Source organism: Balaenoptera musculus, chromosome 19, assembly GCF_009873245.2.
Source record: "Balaenoptera musculus isolate JJ_BM4_2016_0621 chromosome 19, mBalMus1.pri.v3, whole genome shotgun sequence".
In the NCBI taxonomy this organism is placed as follows: Eukaryota; Metazoa; Chordata; class Mammalia; order Artiodactyla; family Balaenopteridae; genus Balaenoptera; species Balaenoptera musculus.
Genome location: NC_045803.1, coordinates 5818952 through 5846249, shown reverse-complemented (window position 1 = coordinate 5846249; position 27298 = coordinate 5818952). Strand labels below are relative to the sequence as shown.

The following is a 27298-nucleotide window of genomic DNA, read 5'->3' as shown; positions in this document are numbered from 1 at the left end:
TGTGTGCCTCTGTCAATGGACATTTGGGTTGCTTCCATGTCTTGGCTATTGTAAATAGTGCTGCAGTGAACACTGGGGTGCGTGTATCTTTTTGTATTATGGTTTTTTCTGGATATATTCCCAGGAGTGGGATTGCTGGGTCACATGGTTGTTCTCTTAAAAAATCTAAAAAGAGAACATACTGTTCTCCATAGTTGTTGTACCAATTTACATTCCCACCAACAGTGTAGGAGGGTTCCCTTTTCACCACACCCTCTCCAGCTTTTATTGTTTGTAGAATTTTTGATGATGGCCATTCTGACCAGTGTGAGGTGATAACTTATTGTAGTTTTGATTTGCATTTCTCTGATAACTAGTGACATTGAGCATCTTTTCATGTGCTTTTTGGCCATCTGTATGTCTTCTTTGGAGAAATGTCTATTTAGATCTTCTGCCCTTTTTTTTTTTAATATATTGATTTTTTTTTAAATTTATTTATTTATTTATTTTTGGTCGCGTTGGGTCTTTGTTGCTGCGCACGGACTTTCTCTGGTTGCAGTGAGCGGTGCAGGGAGCAGTGGCTACTCTTTGTTGTGGTGCACGGGCTTCTCATTGCCGTGGCTTCTCTTCTTGTGGAGCACAGGCTCTAGGTGCGTGGGCTTCAGTAGTTGTGGCACACAGGCTCAGTAGTTGTGGCTCACGGGCTCTAGAGCGCAGGCTCAGTAGTTGTGGTGCACGGGCTTAGTTGCTCCGCAACACGTGGGATCTTCCCAGACCAGGGATCGAACCCGTGTCCCCTAAACTGGCAGGCGGATTCTTAACCACTGCACCACCAGGGAAGTCCCATTCTGCCCATTTTTTGATTGGGTTGTTTGGGGGTTTTTTTTTTTTGACATAGAGCTGCATGAGCTGTTTGTATATTTTGGAGATTAATCCCTTGTTGGTCACTTGGTTTGCAAATATTTTCTCCCATTCTGTGGATTGTCTTTTCTTTTTGTTTATGGTTTCCTTTGCTGTGCAGAAACTTTTAAGTTTTATTAGGTCCCATTCATTTATTTTTGTTTTTATTTTCATTACTCTAGGAGGTGGATCAAAAAAGATATTGCTGCAGTTTATGACAGAGTGTGCTGCCTGTATTTTCCTCTAAGAGTTTTATAGTATCCGGCCTTACATTTGGGTCTTTGATCCATTTTGAGTTCATTTTTGTGTATGGTGTTAGAGAATGTTCTAATTTCATTCTTTTACATGTAGTATCTAGTTTTCCTAGCACCACTTATTGAAAGACTGTCTTTTCTCCATTATATATTCTTGCCTCCTTTGTCATAGATTAATTGACCATAGGTGCGTGGGTTGACATGATGTCTTTAAAATGCTTGGTTTTCTGAATCATATTCATAGTTCATCTTTCCATTTATTTAAGTCTGTTAAAATTTCTGTCAGTATTCCTACTTATCATATATTTTTTATATTCTTCAAAATGATTTTGTTTACAAATTTTGTTTGTTGGTGACCTATTTGTTCTGTCAGTTAATGGGATAGGCGTGTTAAGTCTTCATCCATTAGTCTGGATTTATTTCTTCTTGGTTTTTTGGGTCCATTTTTGCTGTATATATTTCAAAGCAATATTATTAGGTGTATAGAAATTGCAAATTTCTATCATGTGCTGAACTGAACCTCTTACTAGCAAGCATTTCTCTTTCTCTGTAGTAATGTTTGGGCTTTCTGGTCCATTTTGTCTGAGAATACACCAGAGTGTCTGTGCTTACTCTTTCCATGGTTTATCTTTTTCTAACCTTTTATTCTCCAGCTTTCCATATCATTATGTTTCATACATGTCACCTAGAGTAGCATGTTATTGGGTTTTGTGTAACTAACTCGATTCCTTGTTCTGTTTATACTGAATATAATTCTTAGTATGTTTTGTTTTAATATAGTCATCTAAGTGTACTGTATTTGCCCCACTAGTTCTCTATTCCTTCTTCTCTTTTTGCCTTCTTGTTTGAATGAATTTCTTCTCATTCTGTTTCCCCCTTCCATTAGGATGGAAATTATGTACTTTGAGACAATTGTTAGTTTTCACCATGACACTAGAAATTACATACAGCATGGAAGCTTTCTTTGTCAAATGTTTACATTGATTAGTACTTTTACACTCTTCTCTGACAGGGGTCTTAAGCATCTCAACTTTATTTACCAGTTTCCAATTTATTTACAATATTGTGTACTTTTAAAAAATGTTATCTTAAACCACCTAAGGTATTATCATCATTGCTTAATAAGAGAATGCTTCTGGTTTGCCCAGTACGTTGGTTTTCAAACTGAAGTGTGTGTACTCACAGGGTGTATAAAAACGTTTGAGGAGGTTCCTGAGCGCACACGGTTTAAAGGAAAGCAGTGCCCAGCGCCTCTCCTCCAATATGGTCTGTTTTGTATAATTGAGCGGCCTGAGATTCTCCTGCTCCTGAGGCCTGCTGCTGGGATGGATCTCGTTTCCCTCATCCCCTCTGACAGTCGCCCCACTTCAACTTCACGGAATAAAGGAATACTCCCACCACTGTCAGAAGCTTAGGCTTTTTGGGCAGAGGAATAAAGTCTTCTGGGGCAGCAGTCTTCTGGGGACACTCAGCAGTGCTGTGGGCATTGGGTTAAGGCGAGCGCCCAGGAGCAGCATTAGCATCTGGGCCCAGAGGAAATGTACCCTCAGCTTGAATTTTCTCCTCAACCCACAGGTCCTGACTCCCCAGGAGCAAAAGAATCAGTAGAAGGAGGAAGAAGTTACAGGATTTCGTATCAGCATTACTGAGGACATGCTTGATTAAAGGCAGAACAGAATTTAGAGCAGATCCAGAAGACACAGCGACAGAGCCTCCTTGTTGCCAGCTGTTTTCAGAAAACAGAAGAAAATGATCCAGGCCCAGGTGACTTCTGGTTTGTTTTATTCTTTCCTTTGTTCCCGAATGGGTTTGTTAGTTGTCTGAGTCATTCTAGCTAATGATTGCATCTAAGGGTGTCTTGGGGACCCTGGGTGTCTTTGTAGCCTGCTTCTGAAGTGAGGGTGATCCTGGGGACGCCAGAAATTGCAGCCGGTGTCTGAAGCAAGAGCAGTTCTATGGGGACTGTTTTCTCAGGCTTTGCAGTATGTCTGACTCTTGATTTCCATGTTCGAATCCGAATTCTTTCTTTTTAATTAATTAATTAATTTATTTATTTTTGGCTGTGTTGGGTCTTCATCGCTGCACGCGGGCTTTCTCTAGTTGCGGCGAGCGGGGGCTACTCTTCATTGTGGTGTGTGAGCTTCTCATTGTGGTGGCTTCTCTTGTTGCGGAGCACGGGCTCTAGGTGCACGGGCTTCCGTAGTTGTGGCACACGGGCTCAGTAGTTGTGGCTCGCGAGCTCTAGAGTGCAGGCTCAGTAGTTGTGGCACATGGGCTTAGCTGCTCTGCAGCATGTGGGATCTTCCCGGACCAGGCCTCAAACCTGTGTCCCCTGCATTGACAGGCGGATTCTTAACCACTGTGCCACCAGGGAAGTCCCCAAATCCGAATTCTTAATCTACCGTTTTCTTTTCTTTTCTTTCTTTTTTTTCCCACACCACATGGCTTGCAGATCTTAGTTCCCTGACCAGGGTTGGAACTGGTACCGCCTGCAGTGGAAGTGTGGAGTCCTAACTACTGGACTGCCAGGGAATTCCTGGCAATTTATTTCCTGGCAAAATAAATATATTGCATTTATTTTTGTTCATTACACAACTGACTTAAGAATATATTTAAAGGCTGAAATCATAACAAAGTACAGTTATCAAAAAATAAGTTTCTTCTTCATACACTTTAAACATGCTTATTAAACATTTAGTTTCTTATAATTCTGGCATCTTGAGTCACTTCCCAGAAGATTCTGATTGACTGGCTGTAAAGACACAGTCATCCCGATTCCACTGGCATATATGTTTGTCCCATACATATATATATATACACACATACATGTATGTATGTATGAATGTGGTGTTCTAGGTTAACAAGAAGATTTAACTTCTACATAATATAGAAACGTCTATGAGGGACTTCACTGGCTGTCCAGTGGTTAAGACTCTGTTCTTCCACTGTAGGGGGCACAGGTTCGATCCCTGGTCGGGGAACTAAGATCCCGCAAGCCACGCGATGCAGCCAAAAAAAAAAAAAAAAGAAACGGCTAATGATAAATGGATGGATGACTGACTACACAATTACAGTTAGTTGGATCCTAGTATTTTATTAGGCTTTTGCTTCTTCCATGTGTCTTAAAAACAAACAACCCCCTAGATATACAGATCTAGCCTATAAAGTGGAAATGAGAAGACAAACTTTAACATTTCTTCCATATCATCAAAAAGAGATCAGTTCATTAAACACCACTGTTATTACAGGAAACCCTGACATTTGACGATGTGGCCGTGGACTTCACGTGGGAGGAGTGGCAGCTCCTGGCCCCTCCTCAGAAGGACCTGTATCGGGATGTGATGCTGGAGAACTATAGCAACCTTCTGTCTGTGGGTGAGGACGGCTCTCCTGGGTCCCTGAGAGGGTCCCCAGTCAGTGGGGTTTCCTTTCTCAGCTTCTGAAAGCTTTGGATTGTCTGTGATGCTCTTTAGCAGTAGATTCTCAGTCCCGTCTCTGGCCCAAGAGAAGTGGGTATATTCTCCTTTCTCTTGAGAGAAACGCCTTTATTTTGTAGCTGTGTATAATGCTGTGATTTATATTAAGAATATATATATTTGGTCTTCATCCCCAGTTCTGGCACAGAGCGCCTAAAATCCATGGAATTTCCTAAGTTATAAGAGGGTAAATGAGAAATGGGTGTTATTCATATAAGGGACCCTTACCACCGCATCTGAGTTTATGTTAATGAGGTAATTTTTGGAAAGCCACTCGATAACCTAAGATTGGGGGCTGGTTGCCGAGCTCACCACCCATGATTTAGAGGGTTGCAACTTTCATCCCACCTTCACCCCACCTCTGGGGAGAAGAAAGGGGCTGGAGATTAAATCATAATCACCAAAGCCCGATGATTTTTTTTTTTTTTTGACAATTAGAACATAGTTTAATAAGTCCTTGGGCAGAGGAGTTTGATTCTTCTCTGCATACCTGTATATGCATACTGCAAACAACAATGCTTTAAAAATGATTAACACAATGACCACAGCTTGTACCATTTTAACTCCAATAATTAATAATTTCCATATCTGCTACAACATATAAAGAGTTTCTACTAAACAATCGGTCATTTATCATTAAAAATTAAGCAGCAACTGTGAGGGTTTCATGTCACACCCATTTTCTATGCATTTACCATTTTCCAGCTCTCTCCCCCATTAGGTCAGTGGTTCTCAACTGGGGCCAATTTGGTTCCCAGGGGACATTTGGCAATGTCTGGAAGTATTTCAAAGCCTCATGATTTAATCTGTCATGGCTATATAGTGAAGCCTCCATGAAACCCCACAGGGACAGGTTCGGAGAGCTTTCTGATTGGTGGCCACTTGGCGGTGCCAGGGGAGGGGTACCCCCAGAGAGAGCATGGAACCTCTGTGGCCTTTCCCACATGCCTTGTACTGTATTCTCTTCTATCTGGCTGTTCCTGAGTTGTATCCTTTTATTTTTTTATTGATTTATTTTTAATTTTTAAATTTTTATTTATTTTTTTATTGGAGTAGAATTGCTTTACAATGTTGTGTTAGTTTCTGCTGTATAATGAAGTGAATCAGCACTATGTATACCTATATGCCCTCCCTCTTGGACCTCCCTCCCCCTCTCCCTCCCCCTCTCCCCCGCCACATCTAGGTCATCACAGAGCACCGAGCTGAGCTCCCTGTGTATCCTTTTATAATAAACTGGTGACCTAGTAAGTAAACTGTCTTCTTGAGTTCTGTCTGCTGCTCTAGTGAATTAATCGAACCCGAGAAAGGGAGTCATGGGAACCTCTGATCTATTCATGGTTGATCAGAAGCTCAGGAAACAGCCTGAATTTACAGTCGGTGCCAGAAATGCAGGAGCGGAGCTGAAGTCTTATGGGAGTGTACCACTAACCTGTATTATCTGACCCTATCACCAGGTACATCGTGTCAGAATTGAATTAAATCGGAGGACACCCCGTCAGTGTCAGTTGGTGTCGCAGAATTCCTTGATGTGTGGAATACCCACATATCTGGTGTCAGAAGTGAAGTAGAAGTATTGACAGGAGAGGAGACTCACAGAGGGGTGTATTTTTCCTTCAAAATGTGAAAACTGTATTGTCCTCAGAGGTAGGATTCTGCGGTTTTCACGGACCCCACGCCCCATTCACTGGGTCTAAATCTTGTATCATTTTCCATGAATAGGTTTTCAAGCCAGCAAACCAAATGTACTGTCCAAGTTGGGTCAAGGAGAACCATGGACGATGGAAGATGAAATCCACTGTCAAACCCGTTCAGGTGAGTGAGAGACCAGCAAGGCGACTGGCTGTGGAAATCCCGGTGCCGGACCTCTTTTTCTTTGTAGGAATTTAGAGAAAAATGTATCCCTTCTTAGGGAAGACTCTATCTTTTCTGGGATTTGTTTCTTCTTTATTTTATTGCCATCTTGATTTTTGTTTGCATAGTTTTCTTTTTCCTAGGATTCTCATATCTTTTTTTTTTTTTTTAATAAATTTATTTATTTATTTATTTTTTGGCTGGACTTGATCTTCATTGCTGCATGCAGGGTTTCTCTAGTTGCGGCGAGCGGGGGCTACTCTTCATTGCAGTGCATGGGCTTCTCATTTCAGTGGCTTCTCTTGTTGTGGAGCACGGGCTCTAGGCACGTGGGCTTCAGTAGTTGTGGCATGCGGACTCAGTAGTTGTGGTTCGTGGGCTCTAGAGCACAGGCTCAGTAGTTGTGGCACACGGTCTTAGTTGCTCCGTGGCATGTGGGATCTTCTTGGACCAGGGCTCGAACCCGTGTCCCCTGCATTGGCAGGCGGATTCTTAACCAATGCACCACCAGGGAAGTCCCTGGATTCTCATATCTTTTCCTTCTTCTTCATACACTTCCACCTCCTTTTCTATGAAATTCCACCTTCTAAGGCCTCTCTCCAAAGAGAAAACCTTGAATTCCTCACTGTCTTCTGGTTACTGCACCTTTCTGCCCCACTGGTAATGTTGATTTCCTTCCTCACATCCACCCCATCTTGGATGCCAAGCCCCAAAATAAACTGGTCTTCACTGTGCCTTGTCCCCGCTCTGAGGTTCTCCAAAGGTTTTTTTTTCCATTTTACTCAATGATCTCCTAACCTTCCAAGTTTTCTTCATTCTAACAAGCTAATAAACTCCTTCGGTTCCCTGGAGAAGACTCCCAAATTGATCTCTCCCCAGTGTGCTCCACCACAGACTTGGCTTCTATATAATTTACTCATCTCAATGGCAGCTTTCCTGAGTTTCCAGTAACTGCAAGGACCTAGGATCATCTTCCCTCCCAGGAAACCCTAGAGGTTTAGATTCTCCCTTACTCCTGTGCATCCTCCATCCTGGCCATTCAGGCGTTACCTCACATGTTCCCCATCTGCAGAGCTCTCTTCTGTTAAGGGGTCTGCTGTTCATGATGAATTTTTAACTAGAAATGTTATTTTAACATCCTGTGTTCTCAGTTCCAGCCTCAACCCAATCATAACTCTTGCCTACTTTGAATTATTAATTCCTTTGTGTATTTACTGATTTTGAACTTTCTTCTCGTTGATTGTAGACTTTACTATTGTCTTCATTTCCCTAAAATTTTCATTTTTCTTCCCACTGGATCCTGATGACATTTAGTCTCCACTAACCACATTACCTGGCAGTTAAAATTCTTCTTTCTATTATCTCCATGATATGATATCATCTTGCTCAGAAAGAGATAGATTTCCATCTTCTTTCCTAAATTCTCCCCAATGTGTTCCATACATGTGATTGCTTCTTTGATTCATTCCTCTATTTTTCAAAATCTTTTTTCTTTCTTTTTTTCATTCCTCTGTATTTTCTGATAGCCTAGTTAATGCTGGAAGGTAAGAACAGTGGAAAAAAGTATACAAATGATCACGAGTTTTTAGTCTATGAGAAAGGAGTTAAGGAATTGATAACAATAAACAAATAATATACCTAGGGGGTGAAAAGTGCTGTGATAAAACTTTAGTCAGCATTATGGAAGAGTAGGTGCTGGAGCTCCTCTTTTAGGCAGGGAACACCTCTCAGATAAGGTGCCTCTGAGCCAAGAAGTGCGGGAAGTTAGTAGGCTGCCGGGTTAGGAGTTTTCCAAGTAGAGCGGCTAGCAAACTTAAAAGACCACGCCACGAATGAGTTTAAGAGACATTAAGGAGCCCGTGTGGACAGAGCAGAGTGTGCTTTCAGGACGTGATGCGAATAAACCGAAGAGGCAGTAGCAGTGGGGGCGGGCGGGGTGGGGTCGGGGGGGATAAGGTTGGTCATGTACTCAATTTCAAGGAATCGAGATTTTACTCCTAATAAGATGAGAAAACACGAGGAGTTCTTGAGTACTGGAATGACATGAAATAATTTACATTTTTCAAGGAATCCCTTTGGCTTCTGTGTAGAAAGCAGACCATAGTGGGCAGGGGGCAAGCAGGAAAGCTTTGTAGGAGGCTATTGCAAAAAACATGGTGACAGGGAGAATGGTTGGCTGCAGCATGGGTGGAGGGGTGAGTGTTGGTTGGATTCTGGATATGCTGCTTATAGAGGGCAAATGAGAGTTGACATTTAAATAAATATGGGCCGAGCGGAAAAAATGGATGAAGGTTGATGGTAAGGTTTTGGGGTCAAAATTACTTTCGGGGACGTAAAGCAGCATGACTACATCATGAGTGCTTGGACTTGGCCCTGTGCTTCAGGAATAAGAAGTCTTGATTTTTTTTTTTAACTGAAGTATGGTTGATTTGTATTAATTTCTTTTTTTAAATTAATTTATTTAATTTTTAAATTTAAATTTTTATTTTTGGCTGTGTTGGGTCTTGGTTGCTGTGCTCGGGCTTTCTCTATTGCGGCGAGCAGGGGCTACTCTTCGTTGCGGTGTGCGGGCTTCTCATTGCAGTGGCTTCTCTTTTTGCGGAGCTCGGGCTCTAGGCACGCAGGCTTAAGTAGTTGTGGCTCGCGGGCTCTAGAGCGCAGGCTCAGTAGTTGTGGCTCAGGGGCTTAGTTGCTCCGCGGCATGTGGGGTCTTTCCGGACCAGGGCTCGAACCCGTGTCCCCTGCATTGGCAGGCGGATTCTTAACCACTGAGCCACCAAGGAAGTCCCTATCACAGGATATTGAATATAGTTCCCTGTGCTATACGGTAGGACCTTGTGGTTTATCCATTCTATATGTAATAGTTTGCATCTGCTAATCCCAGACTCCCAATCCATCCCTCCCTAAAATCTTGTTTGTTAAGGTGAGTTGAGCAGGTCGATGAGGGATGCAAGTAGGTTCCCTGGGTGAGGAGTGTTCCAAAATAAACCTGGAAAGTTCAAAGGCTTGAAGCAAGAGCGTGACTGAAGAACTTTCGGCAGCCTGTTTGGATGGAACATAGAGAGCATGACTGGAGACATAGGGTCAGTGGGGTAGAGGCTGGGGGTTGGGGAGCAGGTCACGTAAGGGCCTTTCAAGGACATATCAAGACCTTGATTTTTTAACAAATTAATTTATTTTTTATTGGAGTATAGTTGATTTACAATGTTTTGTTAGTTTCAGGTGTACAGCAAAGCAATTCAGCTATCTGTCTGTCGATCTATATTCTTTTTCAGATTCTTTTCCTTTATAGGTTATTACAAAATTTTGACTATAGTTCCCTGTGCTGTACAGTAGGTCCTTGTTGTTTGCCTATTTTATATGTCGTAGTGTGTATATGTTACTCCCAAATTCCTAATTTATCCCTTCCCCCCACCTTTCCCTTTTGGTAACCATGGTTTGTTGTCTATGTCAAGACCTTGATTTTATTCGTAATGAGATGAGAAAAGATTAGGGAGTTTTGAGTAAAGGAGGCTTGATGTGATATAATTGGTGCTAAAAGTTTCCGTTTGGCTAATGTGTAGAACATAGGCACTGGCAGGGGAGGGACAGGAAAACCAGGTAGGAGGCTACTGCTGTGGTGCGAGAGAGAGTGATTGGCTTCGTGAGGGTGGAAGGAGTGGGTGCCGGTCCCATTCTGGGTGTATCTGTAAAGGAGGGCAGGCGGGATTGATCATTGTGCTGGATATTGTGTGTGAGCGAGAGAAACAAATGCTGAGGAGTTTTGTCATGGTGAAGTAGAAGAGTGGAGTTGGCAGTGACTGTGCTGGAGGTGACAGGTGGAGGAGACCTGGCCTGGGAAACCAGTTCTGTTTTGGAGATTGTAAGTTAGATGTGCTTGGAGTTCTGCGCTGTGTCATATTCTTCATTCCCCTCATGCAGACCACAACAATGGATCCATGGGGAGGCCTGTCTCCCTCCAAAATGAGCCCTGGTTTCCTCCACCTCTCTCCCTCTCCATTGCTCCTTCCCGCCAGGTTTTCCAACCTGCAGCTGTTTTCCTTGTGTCTGTCTCTGCCCTGTAAAGTGGTTTTACCCACCTACAGTATAGGCTCCGTGAACACGAGGAGTATGTTTGTGAATCCCCAACACTAGCACCGTTCCTGGTACACAGAGGTGATCAGTAAGGATCTGTGGAATGAATTAGTCCATCCCTCCCCAATTTGGATGAGGTGGCCCTGCAACCTGTGGTCTCCTGCTCACAGGAAATTGCTTGTATTTTACAGTCTCTCCATGTTTTGCAAGGCTAGTATTTAGAAAGTATTCAAATCTATATTTATTCATTTTGAATTATCCAACCCTGTGTTTTACACTAACTACTTTTACCTTTTGGTTGGTTTGTATTGTTTGTTCCAATGTGCAGGGAACATTAAACATAGAATTTTATTTACACTTACATAATAGGAACATCACTAAAAAGACTCCTCACGTCAAGGTATTTTTTTTTAATTAATTAATTTATTTTGGCTGTGTTGGGTCTTCGTTGCTGCACGTGGGCTTTCTCTAGTTGCAGCTAGTGGGGGCTACTCTTCATTGCAGTGTGAGGGCTCCTTATTGCAGTGTCTTCTCTTGCTGCAGAGCATGGGCTATAGGTGCACAGGCTTCAGCATTTGTGGCCCGTGGGCTCAGTAGTTGTGGCTCGCAGGCTCCAGAGCGCAGGCTTGGTAGTTGTGGTGCACGGGCTTAGCTGCTCCGCAGCATGTGGGATCTTCCCAGACCAGGAATCGAACCTGTGTCCCCTGCATTGGCAGGAGGATTCTTAACCACTGCGCCACCAGGGAAGCCCCGCATCAAGGTATTTTTAAGAAATTCATTGTTCTTCTCTTTCCTAGAAATCTGGAAAGTTGATGGTCACCTGCTGGAGCACTTACAAAATGAGAGCATGGAGAAGAGACTAGAACAATGGCACGAACAGAACCCACTGGAATATTTTGTTCATCACAGCAGAACTCATTTTCTGTTCAGGCAAAATCATGATATGTTTGACTTACATGGAAAAAGTATGAAATCAGATTTAACTTTACTTCCCCAGAGCAGGAGCTATGAAATAAAGAGCCCTGCTGAGTTTACTGGTGATGGGAAGTCCTGTCTCCATGCTGACAGTGAACAATTTCATACTGAAATTAAATTCCCCAAAAGCCAAAAACCCATCAGCTCTAAGTCCCAATTCAACAAGCATCAGAAAACTCCCAAAATAGAGAAGCCTCATGTATGTGGTGAATGTGGGAAAGCTTTCATCAAAAAGTCTTGGCTCACTGATCACCAGATAATTCATACAGGAGAGAAGCCCCATCGATGTAACCTGTGTGGGAAAGCATTCTCTAGAAAGTTCATGCTCACTGAACATCAGAGAACGCATACAGGAGAGAAACCTTATAAATGCACTGAATGCGGCAAAGCCTTCCTCAAGAAATCACGGCTCAATATACATCAGAAAACCCATACCGGAGAGAAACCGTATATATGCAGTGACTGTGGGAAAGGCTTCATCCAGAAGGGAAATCTCATTGTACATCAGCGAATTCACACAGGTGAGAAACCTTACATATGCAATGAATGTGGAAAAGGCTTCATCCAGAAGACTTGCCTCATTGCACATCAGAGATTTCATACAGGAAAGACTCCTTTTGTGTGCAATGAATGTGGAAAATCCTGTTCCCAGAAGTCAGGTCTCATTAAACATCAAAGAATTCACACAGGAGAGAAACCCTTTGAATGCAGTGAATGTGGGAAAGCCTTCACTACAAAGCAAAAGCTCATTGTGCATCAAAGAACTCATACAGGAGAGAGACCCTATATCTGCAATGAGTGTGGGAAAGCTTTTGCCTACATGTCTTGCCTTGTTAAACATAAGAGAATACACACAAGAGAGAAACGTGGAGATTCAGCCAAGGTGGAAAATCATCCCTCAGAGAGTCACAGCTCCTCACAGATTAGTGATGCTATGCAGGAGAAAACCCCTGTAAATTCAGTGACTATGCAGGTGCCTTCAGTGGCTCCTCAGACATCAGTAAACATAAGTGAACTCCTAGCAAATAGGAATGTAGTCATAGTGGGACAACCTGTGGCCAGATGTGCACCCGCAGGAGATAACAGAGGTTTTGCACAGGAGAGAACCTTTATGAATGCATTGAATGTAGTTGTGCCTTCAGTGGTCAATTACATCTTATTTTATGTCACAGAAAATCAGTAGGAAAAAAAACTCAGAGACATACTATGTGAAAAAGATATAAATTATTGAGCAAAAATTTCTAGCTTATGTGGTGGCTGAAAAAGTATATACTGAGAGAAATTGTGTAAATGCTGAGACTGGGAACGCATGGTGTACTCATCCAATTAGATACATGCATTGATACAGAGGCATAATCTGATGTTAACCCAAACACATACACATCAATTGCTCTGTTGTGTCAGTCGAACGAATGAAGGAAGCCTGAGTTCAACTAAGTGGAGAAAATAAGTAGGTGAAGTTTTTAAACATATAATTTGTATGTGGAAGGTTGCTATGAACGAAAAACCACAACAGGGCTAATATTGGATTGGTGAGATACTGGGCGTATATATATCAATTCAGTTTCTGGAAGGCCAAGGTGAAGGATTAATTGAAAACTGGGATGTCTATCTTAAACTCTGAGAAATTTACATTATGCAAATGGACTTAGTTGAGCCAGTTTGATTGAGTCTCAGATTGAGTCATTTTGTTCATTTACTGAGTATTTGTCAAATACTTCCTTTTTACTGGGTCCTGTTCTAGAAGCTGAGGATACAGTGGTGACCAAACCAGAAAAAGCCCATGGTCTCCTGGAGAGAGATTTGAGGTAACTGGATTATCTTTAAGTGGTACCTTTACACACCAGGTAATCTAGTAAGAGGATGTAAATATGTACACAAGGTGAAATAGACATTTTCTTAGTCCCTTCTGGTTACTATAAGAGAATACCATAGCCTGGGTAGCTTATAAAAACAGAAATTCATTTCTCACAGTTCTGGAAGCTACAAAGTCCCAGATTAAGGTGCCAGCAGATTCGGTATCTAACGAGGGTTCCTGGTTCATAGAAGACAGTCATCCCACTGTATCCTCACACAGGGGAAAGGGCAAAGGAGCTGTCTGGGATGTCTTTTATAAAGGCACTAATCCAGTCATGAGGGCTCCACCCTCTTGAACCAGTCACCTCTCAAAGGCCCCACTTCTTAATACCATCATATTTTGGTTTTTGTTTTTAATATTTTAATTTTATTGGAGTATAGTTGATTTACAATGCTGTGTTAGTTTCAGGTGTACAGCAAAGTGATTCACTTATACATATACATATATTCATTCTTTTTTAGATTCTTTTCTCCTATAGGTTGTCACAGAATATTGAGTAGAGTTCCCTGGGCTATACAATACGTCCTTGTTGGTTATCTATCTTATTTATAGTAGTGTGTGTATGTTCATCCCAAGCTCCTGATTTATCCCTCCCACCCCCCCACATTTCCCCTTTGAATACCATCATATTTTGGATTAGGCCTCCAAATATGAATTTTGGGAGGCATAAACATTCAGTCCATAGCAGATATGGAGTATTGGTTCAAGGGGTTATGATAATTTCTTGTTTAAGTTGTATATTATTTTGAGGGACGGCAAGGGCTACTCTTAACGGACTTTAAGCACTTCAGGATACAAGTTATTTTTTTAATGCCCAAGTCTTATCCCCCCAGTAGATTAAAAATTCCTTGATTTTGCTATTTAAATGTTAAAGTTTTAACAACAGTCTGTTCCTCAGTTGCACTAAACCACATTTCAGATGGTCACAATGTGACTAGTGGGTACCACATTGGACAGCACAGACAATGAGCAAAACTTTGTAGCTGACTATGTGGCTGAAAAGTATATACTGAGAGAAATCTGTCATCATTTCCATCATCCTAGAAAGTTATACTGGAGAGCCCTGGTTTACATGATTTTATATTTCCCAGCACAGAAAAATAAAAACCAATTATCTATTGATTTGGAAAGTGAATGAATGAGCTAGTGGACTAATCAGAGTGTTCTGTCATTGAAGGGAATGAGCCATTGGAAGGCAGTCCTAAAGAACACAGCTGTCTTCCCCAAATTGTATTTGATTAAAGACCCAATAACAATATAAACTGGGCAAAGCAAAAACGAAAAAGGATCCTCAGAATACATAGAATAGAAAGGATAGGGATCTTAGTCTCTAAGAATGGAGGAGAAAATAGGAGATGCGAGGTGACATTCTTAAAGAATGTTGTGGAGAAGAACCTTTGTCCACAGGACTATCACTTTTGAGAGCTGCCACCATTAAAAAAATTCCAGCTGCACTGTTACCTGCTGAATTGAGATGTGTTTTCATTATTCTTTCTCCCTCCTCTGGGAGTGGGGCTCTTGGCCTCTCACTAGCCAGAGTACTTTTCCTTAATTTCCTAACTATCCTGTAGTTATCCTAACTATTCAAGTTATAAATAGCTGGGTCTTGTTAATAGGAAAGGAAATGGAAATTTGCCATGTTGTGGCCGTCTCAGAATTCAATCTGAAATGCTGGGTTATTGGGTAATTCCCTCCTTCAGACGTACTTTAAAGCACCAACACTGTGTGAGACGCTGTATTCCACACTGAAGATACATCAGTGAACAACACAGGCAAGGGAACAGCCTTTATGGACCTTACAATATAGTGAGGGAGGGAGTCAATGGATTCTATGTCAGCAAGTGATAAGTCGTATAAAGAAAAATAGAGCCTAGTAATGGTAATTTATAGTAATGTATTGGTAATAATGGGGGAGGCCCTCCCCCCAAGCTTTTCTGGATATAATTTGAGCCAAGACTGAAGTACTGAGGGGAGTCACCCATCATAATATTGGTAACCAGAGAACATTCCAGGACTGTTTCTAATGATTGTATATGACAGGCTTCCTGCCTCAGATTCTCTGAGAAACTTAATGCAAATTTCCCAGCCAAATCCCCCACCTCCTAAACTAGAACCTCTGGGGCTGGAATCCAGGACTGCATTTTTAACAATGGCCTGATGCACACCTAATTTTGACATTCTTTGCCCTAAATCTTGGATTACTGTCCCCATCACCACCCGCAGGTTGTTCTTTTCCCGGCGACTCCACACCTTGAATGGCCTCACTGCTAGGTGGCCTTTTCCTAAGTCCCCCCCACCTTCCGCCCCCCATCACAACTTAGATTAGCCCCAGCTGCTCTTTTCTCTCGTTACTAACCAGCCCCGTACTGTACCAGCTACTGGGAATCTTTTTCTGTTCTTAAAAACAGCTTTCTACAAACTATTTTCCGATCAGAAGCTTTCCGTGGCGTCCGTTTACCGGAGGTAACGGTAAATCTTTTCCCTTTCTACGAGTGCGTTCTCCGCTGCCATGCCGACAACTCCTACTTGTCCGTTTGGAAACTTTTTTTTTTTTTTAATACAAAGTAGATAATACTCGCCGCGGCCGTATTACTTGTCTGCCTAGCCTGCTGAAAGCAACTTAGCCTGCATCATTTTTGCCTCGCGAAGCTTGAGACTGAAAATTTACCTATTTTCTGCAAGAGTCGAAGTACCAGGAAATTAGATAATTTCAGTGTCTTCTCACCTTCCCCGCCATCCCTGGCTCCTGGTACCCAAACCCGCCCCTTGGCCTTCTGTACGTCAGGTGTCCCAACATGGCCGCCCCCTGGGGCCGCGGAGAGCTGGGCGCGGACATATTGCCTCTCTGGGAAATCCCGGAAATCCGGTCGTCCTCGTTTCCTCAAACACCGCAGATCCACTTCGGCTGCCGTAGACGGAGCCGGACCGGTCTAGACGTCAAAGCAGTTCACAGAAGTACGACGTTTAGGCTCCTTGTAGGTTGGGGAAATCAGGTTAGTGTGTGGTTTTGTCCCTGGATTTTTTTCTTTTTTTTTTTTTTTTGTCACAGTGGTGGTTTTGTTTCGCCCAAGGGTGACGCGTGGACTTGGTGCAATCTGGACCCATGAGATTTTTGCCGGAGGGCAGAGGGGGAGGGTAGAAGTGCGGAGGTGGATGTATTTAACGCGAAGCAGGAGAGTACCTGCTTTGAGGTATTTGAAGGGAACCGGACGCGGGTTTTGTCTATGGTTTAGGTTGGGGGGTGTCCTGGGAGTCAGTACGATCAGATTCTGTAGAGATCATTGCTCTTCCAGGTGTCAGGGCTTGCGGTTCTGCAGATTGCAGGGCGTACGAGTGGCATTGACGATGATCGCAATGTCGGGTTCAGGCTGGGGATTTAATTTGGGGCTCAGTGGTGTTGGGGCCTGGCTGGACGGTCATCATATGAGGGTGTGTGGCCCAGGTTTCGGATTAATAAGGAAGTGTTTAGTCAGTGTCTGTGGTACAGAGAGGCTTGTGAGGGCTGAGGCTTTGGACGCCGAGGACCCCTGGCTGTAGTTTTTGGGTTGAGGTTCCAACTTCGGCTGCTGGGACGGAAGACGGTACAGCCCAGGGCAGTAGTTCGAAACCATCTGGTTTTCAGCTTTTTTGTGTGTGGGGTTTTTCTTTTTAAATTTATTTTATTGAAGTATAGTTGATTTACAATGTTGTGTTAATTTCTACTGTACAGCAAAGTGATTCAGTTATACATATATGTACATTCTTTTTCATAGTCTTTTCCATTATGATTTATCACAGGATATTGAACATCCCTGTGCTATACAGTAGGGCCTTGTTGTTTATCCTGGGCTTTTAACTTTTAATCAAGGAGTTGACTACAGACTGAGGGACTAAACCAGCAATTTCGATCTGTTTTGTATCGTCTCTGCTGCTTTCGCACAGCAAAGGCAGAATATAGTCGTGACAGAGACATTTTGGCCTGCAAATTTGAAAATCTGTGGCTGTTCTCTTTGCAGAAAATGTTTGCCAACACCTGCACTCACCTCCTAATATTGATATATCGTACCGGCACCGTTACTTGCTTCCCTGACATACATGAACACTTTGTTCTATGCTAACAGAATCTCCATTTTGTTTAATTATCTATCCCTATGGCATGGTGACCTATATCCCAGTTTATTAGTAAGTTCCGGTTGGTCTTAGTCAGTCATGTGGTTCGAGTTCCCATTGGTAGTGATTGAATTAGTACTAAGAAATGAGCTTAGGTATATGGGGCATTTCTAGCCAACTGTGTATGTAAAAATCTGCTTTGGGGTTTCTGGGGGAGCATTTTCTCTTTTAAATAAGTAATGCCTTGAATCTTTTTTTTCATGTTGATAATGATACTGATGAAAATTTTCTGCCCTATTTCCTAATGTTAACTTATTCTTATTTCAATGCATTGGCTCAACTCTGCAATACAAAATTGAAAAGTGGGGTGGTAATGGACATTTTTGTCTTGTTGCTTACTTATAAATTCACTTGCTATATTGTCTGAAGTCAACATGTTTTCAGGAGGGTAAATCTAGGATTTCAAATTTAATGACATGAAGGTATTCATAGTATTCTTTCAGACAAAAAAAAATCTGTATTTTATCTGAGTCATAACTCCCATTAATTCCTTTTTCTTTTTCTTTTCTTTTCTTTTTTTTTTTTGGCCACCTGTAGCATGTCGGATCTTATTTCCCCGACCAGGGATCAAACCCGTGCCCCCTGCAGTGGAAGTGCAGAGTCTTAACCACTGGACCACCAGGGAAGTCCCTCCCATTAATTCCTTCTGTCCTTTATTTGCACTTTCTCTTTTGACCCTAAATAATTATATATTATTGGTCTTTTCTAACAACAGGCTTTTAGTATTTTTGAGCTTTTCCATTTCTTTGTTAAATTAAAAGCTCTACAAGTGAGTTAGTATAAGAGGAATATATACATATAGGGACTTTCCTGGCGGTCCAGTGGTTAAGACTCTGCACTTCTACTGCAGGGGGTGAGGGTTCAATCCCTGGTCATGGAACTAAGATCTCACATGCCACACAGCACGGCCAAAAAAAAAAAAAAAAAGAGGAATATGTACATATATACAGACATTACCTACATCGAAAACAGAGCATTGCCAGCACCCCGGTGGTGTTCTGTGAACCTCTTCCCAATTATATTACATCCTCACACCCGAAGGTGAATACCATCTTGTCTATTAGCAAGCACTTTCAGGCTTTTCTTTATGGTGTTATAACATAATCATTCCTCATCATTATAGTTTATTTAGTTTTGGGTATTTTCAACTACGTTTCAATGTAATTATACATCATGCAATTTTTAAACCATTTTTAAAAACTGAAGTGTAGTTGATTTACAGTGTGTGTTAGCTTCAGGTGTACAGCAAAGTGATTCAGTTATACAGATATATAATCTTTTTCAGATTCTTTTCCATTGTAGGTTATTATAAGACATTGAGTATGATTCCCTGTGCTATGCAGTAGGTCCTTGTTGTTTGTCTACTTTATACACAGTAGTGTGTACATGTTCATCCCAAACTGCTAATTTATCTACCCACCCCCCATCCCCTCTGGTAACCATAAGTTTGTTTTCTATGTCTGTGAGTCTATTTCTGTTTTGTAAATAAGTTCATTTATATCAGTTTTTTAGATTCCACATATAAGTGATATCATATGATAGTTGTCTTTTTCTGACTTACTTCACTTAATATGATAATCTCTAAGTCCATCCATGTTGCTACAGATGGCATTATTTCCTTCTTTTTTATGGCTGAGTAATATTCCATTGTATGTATACATACCACATCTTCTTTATCCATTCATCTATTTTTTTTTTTTTTAAATTTATTTATTTATTTATTTATGGCTGTGTTGGGTCTTCGTTTCTGTGCGAGGGCTTTCTCTAGTTGCGGCAGGCGGAGACCACTCTTCATCGCGGTGCGCGGGCCTCTCACTATCGCGGCCTCTCTTGTTGCGGAGCACAGGCTCCAGACGCGCAGGCTCAGTAGTTGTGGCTCACGGGCCCAGTTGCTCCGCGGCATGTGGGATCCTCCCGGACCAGGGCTCGAACCCGTGTCCCCTGCATTGGCAGGCAGATTCTCAACCACTGCGCCACCAGGGAAGCCCCCATTCATCTATTGATGGACACTTGGGTTGCATCCACATCTTGGCTATTGTAAATAGTGCTGCTATGAACATTGGGGTGCATGTATCTTTTCAGATTAGAGTTTTCTCCACATCATGCATTTTTTATGTCAGGCTCAGTATTTGTGAGAATCATTCACGTTTTTGCACATAGGTGTGCTTTTTTTTTTTTCCTCTGTAACAAGGGTCAGGCAAATATATTATATAAATATCCACACAGTAAATATTTTAGGATTTCTAAGCCACAGTTCTCTCACATATCCTTCTTTATTTTTAAACAAAAAAGTCATTCTTAGCTTGAAAGCTGTGCAAAGACTGTAGTTTTTCCACAGCATTCCATTGTTTGAATATTTGATTTTTCCTAGTATTTATTAAACTTGTGTTGTTTGCATTTTGGTTTATTATGAGTAATGGTGCTATGGAAATTCCTGAGTGTGTCCGCTGGTTCAAATATACTCATATTTTTGGAGGGATGTATTTCTTAGATGTATTCTCAGAGTGAAATTGCTTCTGGCTTGGAGAACATGTGGAGATGCAGGGAGAGTGACGCTCCTATAGGGGGCACTCCTTGCCCTTACACACATACCCTGCCCTAGGCATCTCTTCCATCTGGCTGTTCCTGAGTTACATCCTTTTATAATAAATAAATATAATAATTAAAATGTTTCTCTGAGTTCTGTGAACGGTTCTGGAAAATTTTTGTTTTGTTTTTGTTTTGTGTTTCATTTTTTTGTTTGTTTTTTAGGCCGTGCCGCACGGCATGTGGGATCTTAGTTCCCCAACCAGGGATCAAATCCATGCTCCCTGCAGTGGAACCACGGAGTCCTAACCACTGGGCCACCAGGGAATTCCCTGCTCTAGCAAATTAATCAACCCAAGGAGGGGGGTCATTGGAACCTACCATCTGTGGCTGGTTGCTTAGAAGTACACGTGACAACCTGGACTTGTGTTTGCACATGAAGTAGGAGGGAGAAGCCCGTCTCATAGGACTGAGCCTTCAACCGGTGGGATATGATATTATCTCCAGGTACATAGCGACAGAATTGAGTTGAACTGTAGGACACCCAGCCGGTGTTGTAGCATTGCTTGGTGGTGTGTTCAAAAAACACACATATTCGAATTGGTGTCAGAATCGTACCTTCTTCTGGATGAGTTTCTTGTTATTACATTTCCCTCTTCTGGTAGCACCGCAAATTATATACTTTAAGAAAATTACTAGTGTTCATTATGACACTAGAGATTACACATCACATGTAATTATTCTTTGTCAAATTCTTACGTTAATTAGTACTTCTGCACTTTCCTCTGACAACACAGTCATCTTAGAGCACCTCAACTTCATTTACCACCTTCTAATTTATGTACTATTATTTTGTATTTTAGTTTTTTATGTATTTAAAACCTCCTAAGATATTACCATTATTGCTTACAAGACATTGCTTCTGGTTTGCCCAGTACATTGGTCTTCAAACTGAAGTGTGTGTACTCACAGGGTGTATAAAAACGTTTGAGGAGGTTCCTGAGCACACATGGTTTAAAGGAAAGCAGTGCCCAGCGCCTCTCCTCCCATACGGTCCCTTTTGTATAACTGAGCGGCCTGAGATTCTCCTGCTCCTGAGGTCTGCTGCTGGCATGGATCTCGTTTCCCTCATCCCCTCTGACAGTCACCCCACTTCAACTTCACGGGATAAAGGAATACCCCCACCACTGTCAGAAGCTTAGGCTTTTTGGGCAGAGGAATAAAGTCTTCTGGGGCAGCAGTCTTCTGGGGACACTCAGCAGTGCTGTGGGCATTGGGTTAAGGTGAGCGCCCAGGAGCAGCGTTAGCGTCTGGGCCCAGAGGAAATGTACCCTCAGCTTGAATTTTCTCCTCAACCCACAGGTCCTGACTCTCCAGGAGCAAAAGAATTAGTAGAAGGAGGAAGAAGTTACAGGATTTGGTATCAGCATTTCTTGGGACACACTTGATTGAAGACAGAACAGAATTTAGAGCAGATCCAGAAGACACAGCGACAGAACCTCCCTGTTGCCAGCTGTTTTCAGAAAACGGAAGAAAATGATCGAGGCCCAGGTGACTTTTGTTCTGTTTTATTCTTTCCTTTGTTCCCTGATGGATTTGTAGAGGCCTGTGAAAAATCACTTCCATTATTCTGTAAAGTATAAATATGTGTATCTTTTCTCTGTCATTCATACATATATATATATACACACATATATATGTATGAGAATGTGGTGTCTCTAGCTTAACAAGAAGATTTAACTTCTACACATTATAGAAACTTCTAATTGGATAAATGGATGGGTGGCTGACTACACAATTAGAGAATATTTTATTAGACATTTGCTTCTTCAATGGTTTATTAAAATAAAAACCCTGCTAGATATCTCGATGCAGCCTATAAAGTGGAAATGAGCAGAAAAACTTTTAACATTTCTTCCGTATCATCAAAAGGACATCATTTCATTAAACACCACTGTTATTACAGGAAACCCTGACATTTGACGATGTGGCCGTGGACTTCACGTGGGAGGAGTGGCAGTTCCTGGCCCCTCCTCAGAAGGACCTGTACCGGGACGTGATGCTGGAGAACTATAGCAACCTGCTGTCTGTGGGTGAGGACGGCTCCCCTGGGTCCCTTAGAGGGTCCCCAATCAGTGGCCTTTCCTTTCTCAGCTTCTGAAAGCTCTGGAGTGTCTGTGATGCTCTGAAGCAATAGATTCTTAGCCCCTTACCCAGATACGTGGGTATGTTCTCCCTTCTCCTGAGAGAAAAGCCTTTACTTTGTAGGTTGTAACATTGTTTTGTCCTCAAATGTAACACTCTGCTGTCTTCACAGATCCCAAGCCCAATTCAGTGGGTCTAAATCTGTTGTCATTTCCCATGAATAGGTTATAAAGCCAGCAAGCCAGACATACTCTCCAAGTTGGATCAAGGAGAACCATGGACGATGGAAGATGAAATCCACTGTGGAACCCATTCAGGTGAGTGAGAGACCAGCAAGGTGACAGGCGTGGAAATCACACTGTAGTTGGTCAGAGAAGAGTCACAGCTGAGAGGGGGTTGGACGCTGGGTAAGCAGTGCCTCCGTGCATCTCTCTCCCGATGTCAGACCTCTTTTTCTTTGTACGAGTTTAGAGAAAAATATATCCCTTCTTAGGGAAGACTCTTGTCTTTTCTGGGATCTGTTTCTTCTTTATTTTACCCCCATCTTGATTTTTGTTTGCACAGTTTTCTTCTCCCTAGGATTCTCATATCTTTTCCTTCTTCTTCATACACTTCCACCTCCTTTTCTATGAAATTCCACCTTCCAAGGCCTCTCTCCAAAGATAAAACTTTGAATTGCTCACTGTCTTCTGGCTACTGCACCTTTCTGCTCCACTGGTAATGTTGATTTCCTTCCTCACATCCACCCCATCTTGGATGCCGTGCCCCAAAGTAGACTGGTCTTCACTGTGCCTTATTCCCGCTCTGAGGTTCTCCAAAGGTTTTGTTTTCCATTTTCTCCAATGATCTCTTAACCTTCAAAGTTTTCTTCATCATAATAAGCTAAGCTCCTTAGGGTCACTGGAGAAGACTCCCAAATTGATCTCTCCCCAGTGTGATCCACCACAGACTTGGGTTCTATATAACTTATCTCAATGGCAGCTCTCCTGAGTTCCCAGTAACTGCAAGGACCCAGGATCATCTTCCCTCCCAGGAAACCCGAGAGGTTTAGGTTCTGCCTTACTCCTGTGCATCCTCCATCCTGGCCATTCAGGCATTACCTCAAATGTCCCCCACCTGCAGAGCTCTTTTCTGTAAAGGGGTCTGCTGTTCATCTAGAATTTTTAACTAGGAAAGTTATTTTAACATCCTACATTCTCAGTTCCAGCCTCAACCAGACCATAACCCTTGCCTACTTCGAATTAATTCCTTTGTGTATTTACTGATTTTGAACTTTCTTCTCGTTCATTGTAGACCTTACCATTGTATTCACTTCCTGAAAGCTTTCATTTCTTTCCCCTCATCTTCTGATAACATTAAGTCCCAGGTAGGGACTTGCCTGGCAGTCCAATGGTTAAGACTCCACGCTTCCAGTGCAGGGCACGTGGGTTCAATCCCTGTTCAGGGAGCTAATATCCCATGTGCCATGTGGCACAGCCAAAAAAAGAAAGTTCCAGGTAACCATGTTACCTGTCACATGACATAAAAATTCTTCTTTTTGTGATCGCCATGACATATCATCTTGTTCACACAGAGATTTCCATCTTCTTTCCTAAACCTCCCAATCTGTTTCATACATGTGATTGCTTCCTTGATCCATTCCTCTATGAATTATTTTTTTGATAGTCTAGTGTAAGCTGGAAGGTAACAGCAGTTGATAAAACAAATAGACCAAGAGCTTTCATTCTAAGAGGACGAGACATCAATTTAATCAAAATTTAAAATAAATAATATGTCTAGGGGGTGAAAAGTGCCATGATGGAATGAAGTTGCATAATGGATCTCTCTGAGGTGCACATTGTAAGTTAAATGTGCTTGGAGTTCTCTGTTGTGTCGTTTTCTTTGTCTTTTTTTTTCCTTTCCTTTTCTTTTCTTTTCTTTTTTTTTTTTTGTCTTCTAGTTTTTTCTTTTCTTTTTCTGCTGTGTCATATTCTTCATTCCCCTCATGCAGACCACAACAATGGATCCATGGGGAGGCCTGTCTTCCTCCAAAATGAGCCCTGGTTTCCTCCACCTCTCTTCCTCTCCATCGTTCCTTCCCGCCAGGTTTCCCAACCTGCAGCTGTTTTCCTGTGTCTATCTCTGCCCTGTAAAGTGGTTTTACCCACCTACAGTATAGGCTCCGTGAACACGAGCAGTATGTTTGTGAATCCCCAACACTAGCACCGTTCCTGGTACACAGAGGTGATCAGTAAGGATCTGTGGAATGAATGAGTCCATCCCTCCCCAATTTGGATGAGGTGGCCCTGCAACCTGTGGTCTCCTGCTCACAGGAAATTGCTCGTATTTTACAGTATTTAGAAAGTAACCAAATCTGTATTTATTCATTATGACTGTTTTTTTCCAATGTATACAGAACATTAAACATGGAGTTTTATTTACATTCATACCATAGGGTCATCACTAAAAGACACCTCACATCAAAGTATTTTTAAAAATACCTTGGGGCTTCCCTGGTGGCGCAGTGGTTGAGAGTCTGCCTGCCAATGCAGGGGACACGGGTTCGAGCCCTGGTCTGGGAGGATCCCACATGCCGCGGAGCAACTGGGCCCATGAGCCACAATTGCTGAGCCTGCGCGTCTGGAGCCTGTGCTCCGCAGCAAGAGAGGCCGCGATGGTGAGAGGCCTGCGCACCGCGATGAAGAGTGGCCCCCACTTGCTGCAACTAGAGAAAGCCCTAGCACAGAAACGAGGACCCAACACAGCCATAAAAATAAATAAATAAATAAATAAATAAATAAATTTTTAAAAAAAAGGTTCCATAGGGAAAGCAGTTAACATCATTGGCTGTTAATCAGAGTTGTTCCTTTAAAAAAAAAAAAAAAACACCTTTATTCCAAATCTGGAATGTGGAGGATTTCATTCTTCTTTTCTTTCCTAGAAGTCTGGAAAGTTGATGATCACCTGCTGGAGCACTTACAAAATGAAAGCATGGAGAAGAGACTAGAACAATGGCACAAACAGAACCCACTGGAATATTCTGTTCATCGGAGGAGAACTCATTTTCTGTTCAGGCAAAATCATGGTATGTTTGACTTACATAGAAAAAGTATGAAATCAAATTTAACTTTACTTTCCGAGAGCAGGAGCTATGAAATAAACAGCCCTGCTGAGTTTACTGGAGAAGTCAGATCCTGTCTCCATGCTGACAATGAACAATTTCATACTGAAATTAAATTCCCCGCAAGCCAAAAACTCACCAGCACTAAGTCCCAATTCATCAAGCATCAGAAGACTCAAAAAATAAAGAAATCTCATGTATGTGGTGAATGTGGGAAAGCTTTCATCAAAAAGTCTTGGCTCACTGATCACCAGAATCTTCATACAGGAGAGAAGCCCCATCGATGTAATCTATGTGGGAAAGCCTTCTTCAGAAAGTTCAAGCTCACTGAACATCAGAGAACGCATACAGGAGAGAAACCTTATGAATGCACTGAATGTGGCAAAGCCTTCCTCAAGAAATCAGGGCTCAGTGTCCATCAGAAAACCCATACCGGGGAGAAACCATTTATATGCAGCGAATGCGGAAAGGGCTTCATCCAGAAGGGAAATCTTATGGTGCATCAGCGGATTCACACAGGCGAGAAACCTTATATATGCAATGAATGTGGAAAAGGCTTCAGCCAAAAGACATGCCTCACAGCACACCAGAGATTTCACACAGGAACGACTCCCTTTGTGTGTGGGGAATGTGGAAAAACCCTTTCCCAGAAGACAGGTCTCATTAAACACCAAAGGACTCACACAGGAGAGAAACCCTTTGAATGCAGCGATTGTGGGAAAGGCTTTATCGAGAAGCCGCAGCTCGTTATACATCAGAGAATCCATACAGGGGAGAAACCTTATAGATGTAGTGAATGTGGGAAATCATTCAGAGGGAAGTCAGTCCTCAATAAACATCAGAAAACTCATTCAGTCAAGGTGGAAAATCCTCCCTCAGAGGGTCACAGGTCCTCACAGAGCAGTGTTGTCCTCCAAGAGAAAAACCTTAATACAGTGACAATGCAAGTACCTTCTGTGGCCCCTCAGACATCAGTCAACATCAGTGGGCTCCTAGCAAACAGGAATGTAGTCATAGTGGGACAGCCTGTGGCCAGATGTGCACCCACAGGAGACAGCAGAGGGTTGGCACAGGAGAGAACCCTTATGAATGCAGTGAATGTGGTTGTGCCTTCAGTGGTCAATTATATTTTATTTTATGTCACAGAAAACCAGTAGGGAAAAAAATCAAGACATTCTCTGAGGAAAAGGGTTGAGCGAAAATTTCTAGTTCATATGGTGGCTGAAAAGTATACACTGAGAGAAACTGTATAAATGCTGAGACTGGGAACACATGACCTACTCATCCAATTACGTATATGCCTTGATACTGAGGCATAATCTGATGTTAACCCAAACACACACGTCAATTGCTCTGTTGTGTCAATTAAATAAATGAAGGAAGCCTGAGTTCAACTAAGTGGAGGAAATAAGGAGGTGAATTTTTTAAACATATAATTTGTTTCTGGAAGGTTGCTATGGAGGAAAAATCACAAGAGGGCTAATATTGGATTGGTGGGCTATGGGGCGTGTATATATCAATTCAGTTTCCCCAGGCCAAGGTGAATGATGAATCTGAAGCTGGGATGTCTTCCTTAAACTTCCAGCAGTTTATATTATGCAGAGGGACTAATGAAACAACAGCCTTAGGCTGAGTCAATTTGGTCTTTCACAGAGTATTTGTCAAATACATCCTTGGTATATGGTTCTGTTCCAAAAGCTGAGGATACTGTGATCAGAACAGAGAAAGCTCATCGTCCCCTGGAGAGACCATTGAGGTAGTCGGATTATCTTTAAGTGGCATCTCTACACTCAAGCTAATTTAGTGAGAGGATGTAAGTATCCATAATAAGTGAAATGGACCTGGAGTAATTGGCTCAAGGGAATATGACTATTTATTGTTGAAGGAGCATATCATTTGGGGGATTGGGGAAGGAGTTAATAATGGTATTTAAGCACCACAGAACACAAGTTTTTTTAAAATTTATTTTATTGAAGTATAGTTGATGTACAATGTTAATTTCTGCTGTACA

At 42.1% G+C, this 27298-nt stretch overlaps 2 protein-coding genes across 10 annotated transcripts in view; both read left to right on the top strand.

The window, feature by feature from the left end:
* LOC118885100 (zinc finger protein 615-like) overlaps window positions 1-13677 on the top strand; it is a 62049-nt gene extending 48372 nt beyond the window's left edge. For 4 of the 6 annotated variants that reach the window (XM_036833458.1, XM_036833456.1, XM_036833460.1 and 1 more), the window contains 4 exons: window positions 2709-2897; window positions 4382-4508; window positions 6329-6421; window positions 11332-13677. In XM_036833458.1, the coding sequence (XP_036689353.1) occupies window positions 2883-2897; window positions 4382-4508; window positions 6329-6421; window positions 11332-12692 (1596 nt within the window). In that variant the 5' untranslated portion in view covers window positions 2709-2882 and the 3' untranslated portion in view covers window positions 12693-13677. The remainder of the gene's footprint in view (window positions 1-2708; window positions 2898-4381; window positions 4509-6328; window positions 6422-11331) is intronic. The other 2 variants (XM_036833461.1, XM_036833462.1) reach the window with 2 other exon arrangements.
* Window positions 2826-27298, top strand: LOC118885104 (zinc finger protein 350-like). Of its 4 annotated transcripts, none has more exons than XM_036833474.1 (5): window positions 2826-2907; window positions 21405-21593; window positions 22009-22135; window positions 22412-22504; window positions 25108-27298. In XM_036833474.1, the coding sequence occupies exons 2-5, from the start codon at window positions 21579-21581 to the stop codon at window positions 26442-26444; spliced, it is 1572 nt and encodes a 523-aa protein (XP_036689369.1). In that variant the 5' UTR covers window positions 2826-2907; window positions 21405-21578; the 3' UTR covers window positions 26445-27298. The 4 variants fall into 4 exon arrangements, with proteins under 4 accessions (XP_036689369.1, XP_036689371.1, XP_036689368.1 ...); XM_036833476.1 differs by lacking the exon at window positions 2826-2907 and adding an exon at window positions 16283-16360 and having other exon boundaries at window positions 25111-27298; XM_036833473.1 differs by lacking the exon at window positions 2826-2907 and adding an exon at window positions 16283-16360.